The 22284-nt window shown below is 38.4% G+C and overlaps 1 protein-coding gene across 6 annotated transcripts in view; it reads right to left on the reverse strand.

Moving 5' to 3' along the window:
• The window catches only part of PLCE1 (phospholipase C epsilon 1), a 317588-nt gene that overhangs the window by 266928 nt on the left and 28376 nt on the right, over positions 1 to 22284 (reverse strand). For all 6 annotated transcript variants that reach the window (XM_077878324.1, XM_077878322.1, XM_077878321.1 and 3 more), the window contains exon 2: positions 7528 to 9108. In XM_077878324.1, the coding sequence (XP_077734450.1) occupies positions 7528 to 8757 (1230 nt within the window). In that variant the 5' untranslated portion in view covers positions 8758 to 9108. The remainder of the gene's footprint in view (positions 1 to 7527; positions 9109 to 22284) is intronic.

A 22284-nucleotide genomic window follows, 5' to 3' on the forward strand; every position in this document is an offset into this window, starting at 1 on the left:
AATACATATCAGCACTGGCTGAAACTCTGGACTGGGGTCCATGCTGGGGAGGGGTTCACAGGAAAGGACCACCAAGAGGATGTGAAACCTAAGCTCAGGACTAAAGGATGGGTAGAAACTAGCCAGGTAGAGAGGGATGTTCTAAACCAGGGGGAATTTTACTCTACAGGGCCAGATAATAAATATTCTAGTCTTTCCAAGACATATAGTCTCAATTAGCGCTCCCTGACTGTGCTGTTACAAGGAGAAAGCAGCTACAGAAAAATACATGAGTATTAAAAGGAATGAATGAGGCTGTGTTCTAATAATCTTCATTTGTGAACACTGAAATTTCAAATTCATATAATTTTTACATGGCATGAAATAGCATTCTTCTTTTGATTTTTTTGAATGCTTCAAAAATGAGGAACCATTCTTAGCTTGTATTTTAACAGTATGTGCATTAAGGTATATGAGAGGGATTAGTCAAGGCCATTCCTGAGCTAAAAAGATGATAGGCGTTTCTAAACCACAGATTCTCTTAGATCCTCTACCCAGGTCTGGGACTAAAGTGAGAAAAGTGAGCTACCTAGGGCTCAAAATTTAAGGAAGCATTAGTTGATAAGTAGAGAGCTAGCACCAGCCAGATCCTGAGATTGAGTGCCTCCTTAAATGTTACCACTCAGGCACCCTGCTCGTCTCAGCCTAGTTTTGGTCCCACCACTTGTACATAATGAAGTACATTACTGTAAAGTGGTGACCTCCTTAATCAGCCTTGCCTTGGATGCATTCCATGTAATGCACAAGTTTGCAGATGACAATCTGCCATTGCTCTGGGGTGCAGAATTTAGATAATAAGAAAAATGGCCTATATAATACAAGCTCAGGCAGAAGAGGAGTGAGAAACTATGCAGACTGGAGTTCAGAAAGAATTTGGGGGAGAAGGAAGTCAAAAAAATTTGACTTAACCATTGTTGCTAGTAGGGCAAATTTGAAAAAGACGACTGAGAATGAGATCAATGTCCAAAGAAAATACTTAACAAGTTTCACTATGAATTAAAATTGTAAGCCTTCTTTGCTACTTTCTTGACTTGCATTCATTATATCCATGTCCATACCTGTACCTCTATACACACACACACACATACACACATACGTGAAAATAGACTTACATCCAGAAATATAAAGAATTCAATAATAAAAGAAATTTAAAAATAGGCAAAAGATTTGAATAGGCATTTCTCCAAAGATGTACAAATGGCCAATATGCAAAGGAAAATGTGTTCAACATCATTAGCTATCAGGAAAATACAAATCAAAACTACAATGCAATATTACCTCATATCCATTAGGATGGCTATAACCAAAAAGGCGGACACTAAGAAATGCTGGTCAAGATATAGAAATATTGGAACCCTCACACACTGCTAGTGGGAATGCAGAAAGGTGTGGCTGCTTTGGAAAATAGTCTGGCAGTTCTTCAGAAGGTTAAACACAGTTATAAAACTCAGTAATTCCACTCCTGGATATGTACCCAAGAGAAATGAAGACATATGTCCACACAAACACTTGCATATGGATGTTCACAGCAGTATTATTTATACCAGACAAGAAGTGGAAAGAATCTGATGTCTAACAACTGATGAATAGATAATTAAATGTCATATGTTCATACAATGGAGTATTATTCAGAGGTAAAAAAACAAAGTACCTACACATGCTACAGTAGAGATGTACCTTGAACCTTAAAAATATTATATTGTGTTCAGTACACTGGTATTAAAATTTAAAAATACATTATGCTAAGTGAAAGAAGCCTGTCACAAAAGAGTGCACATTCATATGATGGTCTAGAATAGGGAATAGGGAAACTTAGAGATCAGAAAGTAGATCAGTGGATGCTTCTGGGTGGGGGAGGGGAGACAGCATGAGGAGAATGGAGGCTGATAGCTAGAGGGTATGGGGTTTCCTTATGAAGTAATGAAATGTTCTAAAATTGTGGTGATGGCTGCACATATCTGTGACTAGGTCAAAAACCACTTAATAAAGCTATCAAAATAAAGAAGACTATCAATAAAGTTATCAAAAACAGAAGTAATCAATTTCTCCTTGCCCCCAAAGAGATCTGCTTTAGGGATTCAAAGTATGGGCTCTCCTTATCCTTGAAAGATAATGCAATCTCTGTATTGCTGAAGACTGTTTGAGGGGTGATGGCCTAAATGACTGGGGTGGGGCAGGGGCTCAAGGGCTAAATATTGGCTAGGGTTTGGGATTTGGATGCCTGAGCTCTGCAGGACTCATATTTAATATCAGGCTCTGAATGTATCCAGGCCAGCTGCTAGAAAAAAGAACCAATGGATGGAAAACCGTATTAGTGTCATAAAGGTCTTCAAGACCAGAAAATGACCCAGCACCACTGTCTGAGAAGAGCTTTTCAGGGAGGGCCCTCTCCTCATGAGTCATGAGTTAGTCTAGTCATGGAAGAATCAGGGGATAGTCACCCCTCACTCCCAATGATGCTTCAGTCCCTGATGCTGGATCCTGTGGTCACTGGAGAAGAAACCTCCACACTACTCCAGAAGGCCTATAAGCCCTCAAGGGGACTTATATTTGAATCAGCACCCAGGGAGGGGACCATGGGAAGAGGAACACTATTATCACACATGACTACAGGAGGTCATTCTATGGGCAGCCCAAATCCCTCCTGCGTAAAAATGCAAAGTGTGCATTAGATCAAGACTCCATCTGATAGTCTTATTCTGGCTTATGGGTTCTGATTCTTTTCAGGCCACATTTTAACCATGGTCCATATCCAGGGATGAGGCCTAATTCTCATTATGCAGGACATCTGGGGAAAGGAAAAAAACAAGCCTAGTGCTGTTACTGTCCCAGGCTACTGTATGAGTAACAGTGGCCATGAATATATTCACCTTAAATTTAGTGTCCAGGGTCAGCATTTTTCATTGTCATTCCATTTTTTGCCGAATCCTAGCCAAAGAGCTGGTAGACAGAGATATGGAAGCAAATTTATCCTAAACTGCCCCCATGCAGCTAATACGAGAAAGCTGTCCAATCACCACAGTGTCAGCCTCTGACAGCCTGTCACATTTTCCACTGATGCACCAGACGTGACTAAACTGTGCAGGGGCTGTCCGTCCGGGATCTGGGTTCCCTTTCACTGTGCTCAGCAGGAAGGGGACAACATCGTCCTGTATCCATGTCACGAACTTGACGTGACCCTTAGAAATGGAAGAGGGGGCCTGGCATGCCACCAAGCCCAGGCTTTTAGTTTTGCCTGCACACCCTGTGAAATTTTAATTATTTCAAAGTCCACATTATACCCAATGTGTAGGGAGACCAAATTTCCAGAGGAGAAAATGAAACATATTGCTGTTTCAGCAGCCACCTACGACAACGCTGGACAGCAGAGCCCAGTGGATATCTGATCATCCCTAAAAGTTACAATTTGCAAGAATAATTTGTTATTGGTTGGTCCCTTGACACATAACTGAGAAAATATGGACTCAAAGACATTTATACTGACAAAGGTATTTATGTTAAGCCACTCAAAATTTTTTCATTGCCTCCTACGTTTAAATTTTCTCTGCAAAAGAGTAGAATAAAATGTGAAGAAGAAAGATATATTTTAGAAGGAAGAAAGGAGGATAAGAGCTAACAACACAGAAGCTGGTTTGACTTTCTAAGTTACAGTTTTTGTAGTCTGATTTTTAAAAAAATGAATAACACTTCATTTTTTCCTATTTTGACACCCATATCCTTTTACAATAAATCCTCTTGCAGATCACAGCAGAGAGATAAATTAAGTGATGGTATGGGAGCTGGTGGCCCGTCTGTCCTGGCCACCCTCCCCTCCTCCATGCTCCATTCTTCAGTGTACATGGAACTCCGCTTACATGAATGATTCCAGCACAGGCAGGAACTTCTGGTCCTTCATCTTCAGAATAACTCTTAAGTACCCTAAACTCCCCAAAATTCAGGCAGGGAGAGAGTTTTTTTTAGAAGGAAAAACACTCTTAGCCTACTTTCAACCTGGAGACTTGAGCGACACCTGCCAAAATATACCCTCTTACCCTCTTGTTAAGCCAATAAACGTAGAGCAGGAGAATAAGGAGTGTGGCTGTAACTGGATAAGAGATAGGATTTTCATTTCTCACAAGCAGGGGGAGGAGGATACCAATATGGTTAGTCAGTCAGCAAGCATTAATCCTCATTAACATCTTCCATTCTTCCTGCACAGCTGTGCAAACATAAATTAATTGGGTCATTTTGACGAAGCATACATGAAAAAAATTTCAGTGTGAGGCAGAGGAACTAACTGGACACAACACATTCTTTAAATGTGTAGGAAGGAAAAAAAAATAAATGTGTAGGAAGGACTATACAAGCTACCACATCATAAACTGAGAGACATACATTCAAATTCACCTCACCATAAACTCCCCTATGGGAGAAGCTCCAAAGAACAGAAGGCGGTGGGCACGTGTTCATGACAAAGCATGTAATAAATTGCCAGAGTGAGAACAGTGGCTCCCACTCCTTGCCAGATACTGTGCTGTCAACTTCACATGGCCATTTCATTTAATCCCCTAATATTATGATTACTTCCAGTTTACATATAAGGTAATTAGAAACAAAGAGGTCAAATAACTTGCCTGAAATCACACCTGGCCATAAATGGTGAAGTCACTGTGGTCGACTTTCAGTTCAGGCAGGCTGACTCCAGAGACCATGTTCCTAAGATGACACTGTCCTGTTTTTCACATACTTGGCATTATGCTTGCATCATGGAGAGTAGGAAAATGGTATGGCCACTTCCTGTCCTTAATAAATTTATAATCTGATTGGGGAACCAGGATGGCTACATGTGAAATGATCAGGAACGGGAGCACTGTACTAGGGTCTGCTTTGTTCAGGTGAAGGAAGCTGCTTATAGGAGTTGGAGGAAGTGGCTATAATTTATCTGTGCAATTTTGAGAAAGATTTCTACCAGACTCTATGCTAAAAACTGAGATACTGAGAGAATACTATACTTTAGAAATTACGGAGTCATTCCTGCCATGGTATGGTTAGAATATTCAAAAAGGGCTCTCCCTTTCAGAACTCTCCCTTCAGAAAGGAGTGGACCATCAATCCATTCCCCAGCTTCATCTTAAGTGTTAATAAATTTGCCCACAGCCTCCTGCAAACCCGTCAGAAAGGAGAAAGGACTTCCTGGAGTTCACTCTGACTGAGGTGTGGCAACCTCTCCCAGCCTCCAGAGACTAAGGGAGGATGATTTGCATCATCTCTTTGGTTCTTTTCACTGGAAATTACCCATCCCAGGGCCTCTGGCTGACAGAAAGGGGCTGAGTGGAGCTAGGGATCCGTGAGCTTTCTCAGGAGAAGTGGCAATGCTCCAGAAAGTGGAGGAGTGAGTATGGTCATGCCAGAAATTATTCTGCAATTACTTACAGCAGGCTCATGACCCTTGTGCCTGAGTAAGGGGGAAGGGGTGGGACATGTGGCCTGTGATAACGGTTCTCAATCAATCAGCTTACATTCTCTTTGCTGCATTTAAATTTCTGTTGCATTCTTAACATTCAACTTCAGGTGTGCATGAATTTTTTAAATTCCTGCATTTTTAATTGGGAACACACATTACTGTGATGAGCTCCTTTCTCTTTGTGTGGATAATTTAGCCAGAAGAGCTGGGGAGCCTGCGTGTCATTGACATCACCTTGCTTGTAACTCAGGTTTTATGAGGAATAAGGTGAAGTGGTAAAAACGAATCAGCCGACACTTGCTGGGTGAATGGTAGGTTCAATGCACAGAAAGAAGGGCTTGTCAGTCATCACTTTTCAGGCAGGCTTTCAGCTCAACCCTGCCACTCCTGAGAACCCAAGCAGTGTCAGGGACTTTAAGACAGTAAATATTCCCCAAATGTCCTGACCAAAGAGCAAAGAGCTCAGTTAAAGCTCCTGGACAGTGGTTCTCAACTCCATAGAATCATAGAATCACCAGGGAAACTCTGAAAAAACATTCATGTTGTACCCTACCCTACTGATTCTGATTCAGAGGGTCTAGAGTGGGGCCTGGACACTGTGGTTCTAGTACAGAACCAGGGTTAGAACTGCCACACTGAACACAGCTAAGTCCATTAAGCATCAGTGAGTATGGCTACTCAATCAACAGACACTGAAATGAACATAATTCTTCTGTTCCTTTAAAAGCTTACTCTCAATTTTCTTTTTCTGGATCTTGAGAAACTAAGAGTCTAGGCTCCTTGGATTACAATCCTTAGTTATACCACTTAGCAGTTAACTAACCTTGGACAAGGTACGTCTCAGGGGAGACTCATTTTCTTAGAAAAACAATGGGGTTAATACTCATACCAGTATCCGAGGATAGCTGAGAGGATTGCATCAATAATGTAAATTATGTAACCCAACGTCTGGCACATGTAAAATGCACAGTAAGTATTAATTACCATGACTGATGATGATGATAGTAAAAATATACCAGTTGTGTTCCAATAAAAATAATGTTTTTCTGAACTGGGTATTTATTCACAAGGCCAGGTTTCAAAGAATTGTGAAATGCTAAAATGTGAGAATTAGACATTTAGCATATCTTTCAATTATGAATATAGGCAACAAGCCTCATCAGTAGGAATAGCATCTGTGATCTTGTCACCAATAGAAATCACAGATATTTCCATATATTACAGTCATGGTCAAATCCCTAAAAGAGTATTTATATTCAGGGTGACCAACTACCCTGGTCTGGCCAGGACTAAGGGGCTTCCCTGGATGCAGGATTTGCAGTGCTAAACTGGCAAAGCCCCAGGGAAACCATTCCCTACTGATATTCCTACTACTTTGAAATTACAGTAGTTATCGCCTTACTGAATGCCACTGTTTAATGTGTTAATAAGGAAGCACCTACCATATATCACAATTTCAAACAATATCTTGGTAAATGTACATATGGCCACATAATCTGTGTCCTCGCTAACATTTTATATTTCATTTGATGCATTTAAAAGCATTCTTCTGAGTCCAGAGGCTTCACTGAATTGCCAAAGGGGTCCATGGCACAAAAAAGACAAAAAGGGAAGAATGTGGGAACACTGGTTGGAAAATGGAGGAAACCAGATTTTTAGTTCTTTTAGGCCCTGCAACCTAAAAACATAGGCATGTACCTCCAAAGGACATGACTAGATAATCAGTCAATGGAGCTTCTTTCCCACTATCAGGAGTCTGTCTTATAATCTTACATACAGTAACTAGGGAATCTCCCTAATTTCTGCACTCCTGATGACATATATATGTATATTTAGTTACTTAAATCGTTGCAAAGTTAACTCAATCTTAACAGCTATCAATTGGAGTATCTGTTAGGTCTATTAGTTTCCAGTAACTACAAATGCTTCCCCTAAGAATCACAATTTGACAGAACTTAAAACTTTCCATGAACTAAAACAATGGAAAATTGGATTTTTAAAGATCAAGTTTAAAGATGTGGTCAAAAAGAAACTTTAACTCTTACCCGATACCACTGGGCTTCTGACAGGCACTGGCTCCCATCTTGCCTAATTGCCACCACTGGCAGCTGTTCCAGAACTCTCCCACGGGGTAATAAGGGACCACTTCTCTTCTGATCGATGTAACTGTAAGCTTCCAGCCCAATGTGACCAGAAGGCAGAGTTCTCATGATTGCCCTTGTCCCAGTATACACAGATTTCTTTACTTCTCTGTCATTTTTACAAAATCTCCTCACTAACAAAGTGGATCTCTCCTTTTTGTTTTTTAAAAAATCTTCTACATCTTCACCATTATCAGGGAAGTCTTCAAAATGGCTCAGAAAGGTCTTGGCAGGTGGACTGTTAGTTAGGTCCTCCCTGCGAAAGCTGTCACTTGAACATACCACACTGGCCCTTTGGCAAGAATCTTCAAAGCACAAGTATTTGTCATCCAAGGCATCATAATCATCACACTGCAGCTGTCCATTCTCATTATCACAGTTTTCAGCCAATTCCATGAGTTTACAGGTATATGCCACATAATTTTTCTTTTGCTCCCCGCCAAAACCAGATGACAGTGGCACACAGTTTCCACAGTCATCCAATATCAAGTCACCTGACAGGGTACAGAAAGTGTCAGACATCCTTCTGTCAACTTTATAATTAAAGATTTGAAATGCTGCTTTGTTGCTGTCAGGGTGCGCCTGGCCAGTATCTGCAATGGCTGACTGACTTCCTAAGGTACTAAAGTCCATTAGGCCTGGAGGCCTAAAGTCCATGGGAGGTCTGTTGACTTCCAGTTGAATTCCAGGGAATACCTTTCTTTCCAGTGAGGATGAGATTCCAGTTTCTAAACATGGGTCTTCCTCCATGACAGAATTGCACGTGTCATAAGACTGGCTCTGAGGAAGGACGCACTGGCGGTTTGTCAGGATGTTGTTATGGTTAATGTTAAGGTTTTTCACAGAAACTGGTGTGCTTTCCGTCCAGCACTCTTCATTGCTGTTCTCATCACTTGCTATTTTCTCCCTTGCTATGGAGAGAATTTTGGGCAAGTTGCTTCCAGAAGATTCTTCTTTAAGCTTGTTCATCCACGGGATGGTAGAAGTCTGCTCACTCTGCTTGACACTATGTGCCTTTGGAACACTGATGTCTGAGACCTTTTCACTACTTTCATCTACAGCCGATGGAGCAAATGTCACTTTTCTTTGAGTCACAGGTGTGAGAACAGAAGCTGCCATTCCTTCAGAAGTCATCCTGACCCACACACACAGGTTTTAGCTATTGCTGTCTCTCCTCCCTGGCGATCATGTCAAGATTTTTATAAAACAACTTATTGTTAAAATAATCTCAGATATACAAGTCCTCTGAGAAGCACTGTGACAATTTCTTTGATTCGGGTGCATTAAGAGCCAAATATATTTCCCTAGTTGTCACTTCCTGTCATGTGCAATACGTTTTTCTAGACCAGGGTTTCAAGGTGGTAGTTCAACTTTCTTTACTCTGTTAGTTGAAGGAATTCTTTTTGAGATTTTTACTGGGGATTGCATTCTGTAAATTCTGATCACTGACTTACTAATGTTTTAAAAATCCAGTTTGAATGTTTCCTGTAAGAAAAAGACATGATGTCAAACACTGTGACATGAAATAAATTTTTAAAACTGAACTCATAATTCTAAGCTAACACAAAATATGAACTAATTTTGAGGAAGGAGCTTTGCAATCTTATAGTTACTTTTAATGTTTTAGGTATTTATTTTTCTGATTTAATATTTCAGAAATTCTGTTTCCAGACAAAGTGAAGTCATAACAGAGACCAGAATTATCCCCCCACCTTAAACAACTGAAAAAAATCATTAAAAAAAAGGTTTTTACATATTGAACAACAGGTAACACAGAATAGTGATTCCTGAAATAAGAAAAAAACAAAATGAGATGAGTCCTATAAATGCCCTAATTTACAGCTTGAGAGTTTTTAGTCTACAAGGGAGGAAAGGGGAACTCAGGTTGAACCCAACAGAGTGCTGATATAAAGAAAAAAATTAAGAGTTCAATAAGCCCATAAAAACTGGAGAATGAAGACAAATTAAATGGAGAGAAGCAAAAATAAGAATGGCAGCAGGCTTCTCATGAGGAACAATGCCATGGGGAGAAAAGTGGGGTGGATGGGCGAAATAGGAAATGGGGATTGAAGAGTGTACTTATAATGATGAACAAATAAAATAAAATAAGAAACAATACAACCCGATGAGAGTGGAGTAAATCTTTAAAGTACTAAAAGAAAAAATACTGCCAACTTAGATTTCTATGCTCAGCAAAAATATCTTCTGAAAACAAAAATAAAATAAAAACTTTCTAGACATACAAAAGCGGAAAGAATTCATCACCAGCAAATTTGCCTATAAGAAATGGTAAAGGAGGGGCAGCTCCAGTGGCACAGCGGTTTAGCGCTGCCTGCAGCCTGGGGTGTGATCCTGGAGACCCGGGATCAAGTCCCACATTGGGCTCCCTGCATGGAGCCTGCTTCTCCCTCTGCCTGTCTCTCTCTTTCTCTGAATAAATAAAATTTAAAAAAAAATGGCAAAGGAAGTACTTTAGGTAGAACAAAAATGATACCAGATAGAAATCTGGATCCATGCAAAAGAATAAAGAGTATGGAAAATGTTATTAAATATGTGTGTAAATACAATTTTTCTTATTGTAAACCACTTAAGACAGCTGATCTTTTAAAACAAAAATAATAATAATGTATTGTGGCGTTTCTAACAAATGCAGAAGAAAAATAAATGACAATAATAACACAAGGTCAAGAGAAGAGAAAAGAAAGTATATTGTTGTAAGATTATTTTCTACATTAATTGGTATAATTATACTTAAAAGCAAGCTGTTGTAAGTTAAAGATGTATATTGTAAGCCCCAACACAACCACTTTAAGAAAAAATACAGGTAATAAGTCAAAATATTAGAATCATAAAAAATTTCAAGTAATCAAAAGGTAGAAAAAAAGGAAAAGATGAACAAAGAATAATGTGGCAAATGTGACTGTGTACTCCCTCTGTTTCCTTTGAATAATAAATTATTGGTGAATAATTATAAATTATTCTATAATTTATATATATTCTAATTTCTTTTTTTTTTTTAAGATTTTATTTATTTATTCACGATAGACATAGAGAGGCAGAGACACAGGCAGAGGGAGAAGCAGGCTCCATGCAGGGAGCCTGACATGGGACTCGATCCCGGGCCTTCAGGATCGTGCCCTGGGCCAAAGGCAGGCGCGCTAAACCGCTGAGCCACCCAGGGATCCCCTTCTAATTTCTTATAAGAAATTTTAAGGTGAATATAAGTGGACATAAAAAAATTCAATAAATTCGATTTATGAAAAGCATTATGAAAAATGAATTCAGTTTATCTTTATTCTCCAAATTATTGAACCCTGTTCTATACTGGGAAATGTATAATGGGCTAGATATACAAGACCTGCTTGCAAGTCTATTGAGAGGGAGAACTGAACAAATGTCAATTCAGTATGGCAAGTGTAATTATCAAGGATATACAAGTCACTATGAGACTATGGTTGCACATCACAAGTATACTATTCCTTTGTAGATAAAGCTGTCCTTTCCAAGAAAATTGATGAGCATTCATGTTCTGCTGTTAACACCAGATTTGACCTATCTTTGCCCTTTGCCACACAGGTGTCCCTCCTCCCCTTGCTTCTCTCTTTTCCTGTTATCCCGAAGAAGTAGCAATCCCTCCTCCCTTACATATATGCCCCTCAAGTGCAATCACCTGCTCTAGCATATGCAGTCTTCACAACTATCTTAAAAAAAAATCAGAGGTGGGCAGCCCAGGTGGCTCAGTGGTTTAGCGCTGCCTTCAGCCCAGAGCCTGATCCTGAAGACCCAGGATTGAGTCCCATGTCAGGCTCCCTGCATGGAGCCTGATTCTCCCTCTGCCTGAGACTCTGCCTGTCTCTCTCTGTGTCTCTCATGAATAAATAAATAAAATATTAAAAAAAAAAAATCAGAGGACACCAGATACTTCACAGGGAGTCAATCGGCCCACAGTGAGCAGCAATGTACTGATTCAACTTAAGCCTTCCACCTTTCACATCCTCCTCCCAGCTTGGTTTCTTTTTTATTTTCTTTGGGGAAAAAAATGCCTCTATTATTTTTGGAGATATATGCTCAGTGTAAACCAACTCAAATGATGCAGAAAACACAAAGAAAAAAAATTTTCAACTTAACATAAATCCCACTATCCAGAGATAACCACTATTAATAGTTTGAGGAAATCCCTTTCAGAAGGCTCCCTATGCATCAACACACAGAGATATAGTATATAATTACACAAGCACCAGATCATGCTGTATATCCTGCTTTACACCTGTTTTTTTTTTTTTTTACAAATTCAATTCATGAACAGCTTTTCATGCCAAGAACTACATAGATAATTTTATTTTTTTTATTTTAAAGATTTTCATTTCATTTCATTCTCACTCAACCCTACAAGATAGCATGATGGTTTTAAAATATGTCCACAAATTCTCTGATACTCCTTTCAAAAAGTGGAGCCTAACTGTCTTCCCCTTGCAATGTGGGCTGTACGTAGTGACTTCCAACACACAGAATACATACATTTTGAGAATAGATCATAAAAAGTTATAAAATCATTGGGGTTTCCTCCTTGCTCTTCCTCTCATTTGCTCTGGGGGAAATCAGCTGCCATGTCAAAAGCAGAGTTCCAGGGGGCAAGAACCACTGGAGTGAGTCATCTTGGAAGGGGATCCTCCAACACCAGTCCAGGCTTCACATGACTGCAGCCATGGTCTACATGTCTACATATTGATTCTAACCTCATGAGCAAGCCTGAACCAGAAGCACTCAGCTCCCAAATTCCTGAACCACAGAAAATGTGAGATAATAAATGTTTATTGTTTCAAGGCACCGTTCTGAGGTAATTTGTTGCACAGCAAGCGAAAACTAATATGGATCAGTTCTATCATTATCTACATTTGACAGATTAGAAACCAAAGCAGAAAGAAGCTAGGTCACTTGCTAAAGATCACCCTGCTGGAAAATGATGGAGCAGGATTCAAACCCAATAACCTGATTCCAGAATCTATGCTCTTTATTATAGTTAGGATGCTTTCTTGCTACCTAGTTTGAAACCTCATGGGTTTGAATTCCTAATGTCCACTGGCTGCAGAGATTCATGGCTTTTGGGAGGATCCTCTTTTATTTCAGTTTTGTCTCTGGAAGGCTGAGATCTTTGTTTTGCCTCCAGCTGTAATTAAGACCAAGGACTGAAGACTGCAGCTCAGGTCATTCTTTTATTAACCAAATTCCTATCAAGTACAAAAATAAATGAGGCAGAATCTGTCCTTGATCTCTTTATAAGCTAATAAATCATCAGGTAAAGTACAGTGCAAATAGGGCTATAATCTGGGTTAACACAGAGAAAAGAGCACCTAAATCAGATAGTGGGGACAAGGTGGAAGTTATTGCCAGGGAGGATTTCCTGGAGAAGATGATGATCTAGCTGAAAGATAAGAAGGAATTAGCTAGATAAAGAGGTGGGGTGGACTTTTTAGAAAAGAGCAAATGTGGATTCTCATAGAGAAAAACAGTAAGACATTGGCACCTGGCACTTCAGGCAAATATTTTAACTACTTTGGGTTTGGTTTGATTTCCTCTGCTGTAAGACAGAAATAAAATCAACTATTCCATCAGACTGTGAAGAAAATGCTTTGGAAACCAAAAGTTAAGGGCAAGTGTTTGTTATTCTATGCCTTGTAAAGTTTAGCGGCCCCACTGGTAACACGGTGTTCAATTTACTTTTGCCAGATTGCACTCACTCCACTTACCAGGTTCACTCAAATTTAAATTTCAATTCTATAACTGAGTTGGACTCCCTGAATCCAGCTGCATGACTATGAGCAGGTTATATGATCGATCCCAAATTATACTTTCCATTTCTATGACATTAGAATAAAAATCTATGTATTTTATATGTCAATCAATAAATGTTAATTTTCTACCTACCACCTCTTGGCTTAGGCCTAGGCTATCTGTGAGAGACGATGTGTTAGGTTAAAGTTATAGTTAGCATTAGACAGTTGGCCAAAAAAACCCTGAAGCACTGAATAAAGATCGTAGTCTAACAGTTCTGAAGAAGAAAGAGGTGGAGAAAAAAATTCTTCTTTTCTTAATGTGGTTTGTAGGGAATACTAGAGAAGGACCAGCCTGGGAGAGACCAAAGGATATGTGGGTTAAGAATATGGAAGAACCAGAGGTAACTTGTCAAGGTAGCATTTCCAAGCTGGAGATGAGCTAGGATGGGTAATATGTCTAGGAAAATGATTGGCCATGAAGTATGGCTATGGAGATGCAGGGAGTGCTGGAAATCCTAGCCAAAGTAGTAAGACAGGAAAAAAAAAAAAAAAAAAAAAGAAAAGGTTTAAGAAGAATCAGAAGTGACATAGAGTAAGTTTTCACCTTCAGGATGGAGAAATAACAGTCACAAATAGCCTTGTTAATAAATTTCATGGGCTAAATCAGGCTGGCAAACTGCAGACCAAGGTCCAAATCTGACCTGCTGCTTTTGTAAATAAAATTTTATTGGAACACAGCCATAGCCATTCATTTATGTAACGTCTATGGTTTCTTTTGCATTATAATGATACAGTTGAGAAATTGTGACAGAAACCATAAGGCCTGCAAAGCCAGAAATATTCACCATCTAGTCCTTTATAAAAAAAGTTTGCCAAACTGTGTGCTAGGTAAATGAGTTAATAAAATGTCTAGTTAGAGCCAAAAAGCTAAGTAGAAGCCTTGACTGCCATCTTCATATATTTGAAGAGCAGAGATGAGAAAATAGGCTGGTTATTTTGTTTCATAAGGTAGGATCAGGGCCAAAACAAATGAATTATTGAGGAGGTATGCTTTGGCTTAGTGTGATAAAGTATTCCCTAACTTTTAGATCTGTTTAACAAAGGAGAAGCTATTCTGGATGGTAGTCTTCTCCCCATTGTTGATATAGAGATTTAAATAGAAAGAGGCACAGGGTACACCACAGCAAGTGTTCAATAGGTGTTGAAAAATAACAGAGTGAATGAATACTATCTATAATGGCTAATTATAAAACTAATGTCTCATAAGTATTTACTGAGCATGGAGTGTGTGTCAGGCATGTTCTAAGCACAGTGTACATAATATCTGATTATAATAACATTATCAGTAGAGTGGCAGAAACTAGTAATTGAACCCAAAATCTGTTCACATTTTTTTCAGTAATAGAACCTCTGAATTTTAGCCAACCATATGGCCATCCCTATATCAGCCTTATAGCCCTTATAGTTAGATATAGCCATACCACTAAGTTATTGCTAATTAGATATAAGCAGAAGTGGTTTGCTATTTCTGGGAGATGTCTTTGAACCACAAGGTGTGCCTTTCTCCTCCACTTTTCTCCTTTCTGCTGGCTGGAGGGAAGGCATGATGATTGGAGCTGAGGCAGCTATCTTAGACCACGAAGTAAACTAAGAATGGACGCCTTTCATAAAGAAATAAGATACAAACCTGGGTGGTTGTTTCCTGGATTTGAGGGAAAGAAAAATAAAATTTTATGTTGTTTAAGCCACCAGTATTTTAGGTTTTCTGTCACATCCAAACCTTTTCCTAATTAATAAAGGAATACTATTATCACCCCCATTTAATGGATGATGTTCAGAATATTTGAATGGCTTATCTAAAAGTAGAGATGTGATATAACAAAGAAACTATAGAGAGAATTCCTGCATTAGAAAGTTATAATCACTAATTTGCAGTATGTCTCCAATTTTATGTTTCTTTTTTTCAATTTTGTTTCTAAACCAGATGAAATCCTTTGTGCCATAAAGAACAATTAAATGAGAAAAATGTTAAATACAAGCACATTGTTTTTTATGATTATAAATGTCAGAAGGAGGTGGGATCTAACAACAACAAAAACTATCAGACAACTGTCAATTATTTATTAAGCATTCCAGAGTTCAGAAGCAAGGTTCAGAAGCAGGAGGTCAGTAAAGCTCTGATGGAGGGGGATTTAAGCTTGAACTTTACAGAGAGGTAGCAATTACTTATATGTATAATCAAAAAAGAGACCTTGGGTAAAAGGAACAGTGTACAGAAAGATAAAGAAGTAGGAAAATACAATGCATAACTATGAATTCATCTGAAGCTCTTAGGAAAACATTTAATTCAATCAAAGAAAGCAAAAGTAATTTCATCATCATAGAAAGAAATACTAGGACAACTGTCAGAGCTAGTAATGGGATGTAACAGTCCTATTTCATCTTTAAACTTAAAGGATTTTATAGATGCACTTACGGTATCACATATATGATAGATAAACAACCATGCCACAGTTATTTACTTATGCATTCTCTTCCCCAAAGCCCACTCTGCAAAGAGATTAAAGAAAATATTTTGCCTACACAATCCTTCCTCCCTCTCTCTCTACTGCAGGCACACCCACACCCAAACCCTACAGGATGAGTCAGTCTTCACTTTCTTCTCCACTGTCTGCTGCTCCACTCCCTCCTGACCTCCTTTCTCCAAACTATTATGATGGAAACTCCATAACTTACAAAGAAACAAAGCTTTTAAAACATTCTCCAAAGGCACTGGTGTACTATTTCTGGGTTCTTTTCCAAGGCCCAGACTTAACCTTTTATGACTTTCACCCCCTCTATCAGAAAAGTTTCAAAGTCTGGGATGCTATACTTGTGACCCAGAAAACCCAGAGATACCCCAATCTTTATATACTGAGTATATTAGATATCAGGAGTTAACTGATAGGTAGATGACAAAGATATACAAATATTTTTGAGCTAATACATTGATGAGGTCGCCAATATAGTAAAATGGAGGATTACAAAAAAGTTTGCTCATAACAGATTAATTCTCAATTGTAAAACTCACAAAGAAAGGAAATCCTCACTGCAAACACAGTCTCCATCAGCCTGCAAATGACCCCTCTCACCTTATTGCTCTCCCAGAAATACGGAGTCATAGACATTACTAGAACTTTAAGCCAAGAGTGGAAGCAGATAGGATTGCAATGTTGTGACACTTAACAGGATTCCCTCTCCTTTGCTGTAGTACAATCATGTCAAGAAATTCTGGAGTTCTGTGTATGCGCGTACACACACTCATGCACACAAAGATGCATGTTTTTGATAAGAGACGTAAAGGGAGAAAAGTGAGTAGCAGAAGGTGGCATTAGATCCTCCATGATTTAGTCCTAGTCTATTTTCTCCTGCTTCATCTCTAAATGATACCCCCAAGGAGAAGATCTCCTGTCATACTAGTCTTTTTTTCCATGTATGGAACTAGCTTAGCATTAATGCCTCCGTGCATTTTCCTTTCCATTGTTTTCTAACTCTGCTAAGCCTCCTTAGCCCAGTGTAAATGGCATCTCCCCCTGTAGCCCTCCCTGACGCTGACTGGACAGCATTAATTGCTCTCATCTGTTTCCCACAGTTCTCCCTACCTTTCACCAGTACAGCATGTCATGAAACACTATACCGTAGCTACCGATTATATAGGACTACTGCTTGGATTGAAAGCTTGTGAAGAGCAGAGACCTTGCATCCTTAGATTTAAGGGTTTTAGAAATACTCTGCACCCTACATTCCTGGCACAGTATCAAGGTATATAGTCCCAATAGACATTTTATTCTTTCTTTTCCATGGCTCTTTGAACCCACTCCTTGTCCATTAGTACCTGGATTCCTGAAGAGCTTTCAGTTTCCTAAATGTTAACCGCCTCCTATTTCAGTCCATCGCATATAATTTTCAGAAAAATATTCCCTCACTTCTCAGACTTTTGGCTAAGAGAAAGTGCAGAAAAATACTTCCCAAACATTATTCTCATCATATTGTCACTCCTTTACTTGAGAAATAACATAGTGCCTTTTATCTAGTACAGTAAATCCACACCTTACCCCAATCTGGAGAATATCAATAAAAAAATTCCTATAGCAGTAGGGTCCACAACAGCCAGACTATGGAAAAAGCCCAGATGTCTGTCCATTGACAGATGAATGGATAAAGAAGATGTGATACACACACACACACACACACACACACACACACACACACAGAGGAATATCACTCAGTCATCAAAAAGAATGAAATCTTGCCATTTACGACATGGATGGAAGTACGAAGTATTATGCTAGGTGAAATAAGTCCGTCAGAAAAAGACAAATACCATATGATTTCACTCATATGTAGAATGTAAGTAACAAAACAGATGAACATAGTGAAAGGAAAGGAGAAATAAAATACGATAAAAACAGAGAGGGAGGCAAACTGTAAGAGACTCTTAACTATAGGAAACAAACAGGGCTGCTGGAGGGGAGTTCAGTGAGGGGATAGAGTAATTGGGTGATGCGCATTAAGGAGGGCAGGTGATGTAATGAGCACTGGGTATTGTTATATGCGATTAATGAATCACTAAATTCTACCCCTGAAACTAATAATATACTATATTTTAACTAAACTGAATTTAAATTAAAACTTAAAAAAAACAAAAATCAAGAAACAATAGAAACTATTTGAACTGAATGAAGATGTTAATATCAGAATTTGCTAAAGCAGTACATACATACATACAAATCAATGCCCTCTGCTTCTATCTTAAGAAACTAGAGAAATGGGCAGCCCAGGTGGCTCAGCGGTTTAGCGCTGCCTTCAGCCCAGGGCGTGATCCTGGAGACCCGGGATTGAGTCCCACATCAGGCTCCGTGCATGGAGCCCACTTCTCCCTCTGCCTGTGTCTCTGCCTGTATCTCTGCCTCTCTCTGTGTGTCTCTCATGAAAAAATAAATAAAATCTTAAAAAAAAAAAAAGAAACTAGAGAAAGAACAACAAATGAAATCTGAAGAAAGAAAATAAATGATACAGAAAGATCAAAACATTTATGAAATAAAAAGCTGATCTTTAACAAGATCAATAAACTTAATAAAACTCCTATCATACTGATCAGGAAGAGAGAAGACACAGATGATCAATATTCAGGAATGAGAAAAGTAATATCACTATAGATTTTATAGATAATAAAAGGATAATTAAGGAATATTATGAACAGTGTTATACCTATAAATTTTCCACTCAAATGAAATAGACAAATTCCTTGAAAGTCACAAACTACCAAAACTTATTCAAGAAGAAACAGAAAAATTGAATGACTTTTAATTTATTAAAGAAATTGAATTTGCCGTTAAAATCTAACCTTAAAAAAATAAAATAAAATAAAAAAATAAAATAAAATCTAACCTTAAAATAAAACCCAAACAACAAAACTTCAGGCCAAGATGGTTTCACTGGTGAATTTTACCAAACATTTAAAGAAAACATAATACAAATTCTACCCAAACTTTTCCAGAAAATTGAAGAGGAGGGGATATTTTCCAACTCATTCTGTGAGGGCAAATCTCTGCCCTGAGATCAAAAGTAGACAAAGACATTACATGAAAAATACTATAGATCAATGTCCCTTGTGAGCATAGATGTAAAAATTCTAAAGAAATATTTAGAAATTAAATGTACCAATATATAAAAAGGTTAATACATTAGTACCAAGTGGGGTTTAATCCCTGGAATGAAAGTTTAACATTCAAAACTCAATATAAATTATATTAATAAACTAAAAAAAAGAAAAAATATTCCTGCAGGAACTTTGCTTGGGACTGGTAATGTAAATTAATGTATCAATTTGGAGGGAAATATCATTTTAAAAATATTGAGGTTTTTGTTTTATTAAGATTTTATTTATTAATATGACAGAGAGAGAGAGAGCAGGTGTGGTTGTAAGCACAAGCAGGGAGGCCGGGAGAAGCAGGCTAGCAGGGAGGCAGATGTGGGTATTGATCCTCCAACTCTGGGATCAAGGCCTGAGTCAAAGGCAGCGGCCCAAGTGACTGAGCCACCCAGGCGCCCCCAATATTGAGGTGTCTAATCCATAATCATGATATAGCTAGCTAACACTAGAGTTCTCTCTCTTTCTCTCCATATATATATATAATGAAGAATATACGTATGGGCATGCATATATATATGCACATAGATATAGTATCTATATATATACATATATATATATATATATATCTTTTGCCATTTGCTAACTATTTTATTGTGACTTAAAAGCTTTCCATAAAACAATATCTGATATCCTCAGAGCTAATATTTAAGTTGAAATACCTTTATATTATAACTGCCATGGACATCTAATAGTATTTTAAAAATAAAATATTGGGAACAAGATGTGCCCTATAATTAAAGTGGCTTTTTTAAAAAGATTTTATTTATTTATTCGTGAGAGACAGAGAGGCAGAGACACAGGCAGAGGTAGAAGCAGGCTCCATGCAGGAAGCCCAATGTGGGACTCAATTCCAGGTCCACAGGATCACTCTCCCTGGGCTGAAGGTGGCGCTAAACTGCTGAGCCACCCAGGCTGCCCTTAAACTGACTTTAAACTGTGTTTAGGTGAATTAACTCCTGCATGTTTCTTGTTTTTATTAATAGGACATATTGTGTGATAGCTGGGCCTGGCAGCTGTCTCAGTTATGAGTGACACTATAAGAGCAAACTCAAAAAAAGAAAACTCTAGATCCTGGGGTAGTGGAGAGCCCTTCTTGACTATTTTCTGTATGTCATGGATGCAAGAGCTGCTGCATGGCCACACTGTTTATACAATGTGTGTGCTGTTTATGGAATGTCACACAGCTGAACTGCATTTGCTCAAAGGAGGCAGCAGCGGACAGTGTCTGAGTAAACTGGTTATGCTGTGTAGAGGTGGTGGCAGAGTCAACCACATAGCTCTGTGGAACCTACGCAGGAAAATCAAGTCATGCATGGTACTGTCTGAATATGAACTATTTTTTTTAAGATTTTATTTTATTTATTTGAGAGAGAAAGAAAGCATGAGAGAGAGAGCACGGGAGGGAGGGGGAGAGAGAGAGAGAGAGAGAGAGAGAGAATGAGCAGGAGGGAGGGTTAGAGGGAGAAGCAGACTCTGCTGAGCAGGTAGGAGCCCAATGCAGGACTTGATCCCAGCACCCTGGTATCATAGCCTGACCTGAAGGCAAACGTTCAACCGACAGAGCAACTCAAGCACCCTAAATATGAACTCTTAATAAATTATTAAAACAAAGGATTATTTCATGGTTCCTCAATAATTTTTGGTTCACAATTTTTGGTTCATCTGGAACTTTCATAAAGGTGCTAAAGAGCTACCAAGGCATTAGACCAAGGAAGCCCAGAGAAGAGAGTCTGACATTTGCTGCCACTTTGTTCCACAATGAATTTACTGCTTTGAAAATGATGGCTGAGAGGATGAGACACAGATTACTAGTTTATTGTAAAACTATAACTCAGGAACAGCCAGATGGTAGAGATGCATAGGGCAACGCATAGGACAATGTCAAGTAGCTTCCATGCCCTCTCCAAGCACACTACCTTCTCCAAATCTCCATGTGCTCACCAACAGAAATTTCCACGTATATTTTTAAAAAATTTATCTCAGTAATATTTGGTATTTATCTATAGAGGTCTTGAATATCTTTTGCTAAATTTGCTCCTATGATAGTGTTGCTATTATATGCAGAATTATTTTATGTTTCATTTTCCAGTTGTTTGCTGCTAGTATGCAGGAATACAACTGAATATTGTGTGTAAACAATACAACTTATACCCTTGCTAAATTCAATTATTACTTCCACAGATATTTTGTAGATGACTTAGAATTTTCTATACAAATACCATGTCATCTTCATATAAAGAAAGTTTTACTTATTTCTTTTCAAAATGCATACCTTTTATTCTTGCCTATTGCACTGGCTAGGATCTCCAATTATGATACCAATATAAGTATAAAGACCATACATCTTTGCCTTGTTCTCAGTCTTTGAGGGAGAGTATTTAATACATCACAATTTAATATTATGTTAACTGTGTCTTACAAATATCTTTTATTAAACTAAGAATGTTTCCTTGCATCCTTCATTTGCTAGAAGTTTTTATTACAAATGAGTTTTTGCTTTTCCTCCACTTATTAAGATGACTGTATGAGTTTTCTCCTTGGTAAACTATACTGATTGATCTTCAAGTAATGAAACAATCTCACAAATTCATGTAAAATGTAAAGGACCTAGAGTAGCCAAAATAGTTAAAAGAACAAATTGGAGGAGCCGCCTGGGTGGCTCCCTGGTTTAGCACCACCTTCAGCGTGGGGCATGATCCCAGCGTCCCGGGATCAGATTGAGTTCCACATCCAGTTCCCTGCAAGAAGCCTGCTTCTCCCTCTGCCTGTGTCTCTGTCTCTGTCTCTGTCTCTCTCTCTCCCTCTGTGTCTCTCATGAATAAATAAATAAAATCTTAAAAAAAAAAAGAACAAAACACACACACACACACACACACACACACAAGAAGAACAAATTGGAGAACAAGTTACACAGTCTGATTTCAATACTACTACAAAGCCACAGTAATCTAAACAGTGTGTTACTGGCAAAAGGATAGAAATTTAGATCAATAAAATAGAATATCCAGAAATACACCTATACACAGTCAATTGGCTTTTGAACAACGATGCAAAGGTAATTCAGTGGGAAAAGGATAGTCAATAAATGGTACTGGATCCAAATAGAAAAATAATGAACATCAACCCCTATATCACACCATACACAGTAATTAATTCAAAACAGATTATAAAGCTAAAACCAAAATCTAAAAG

The sequence above is a fragment of the Canis aureus genome, chromosome 29 (assembly GCF_053574225.1).
Source record: "Canis aureus isolate CA01 chromosome 29, VMU_Caureus_v.1.0, whole genome shotgun sequence".
NCBI lineage: Eukaryota > Metazoa > Chordata > Mammalia > Carnivora > Canidae > Canis > Canis aureus.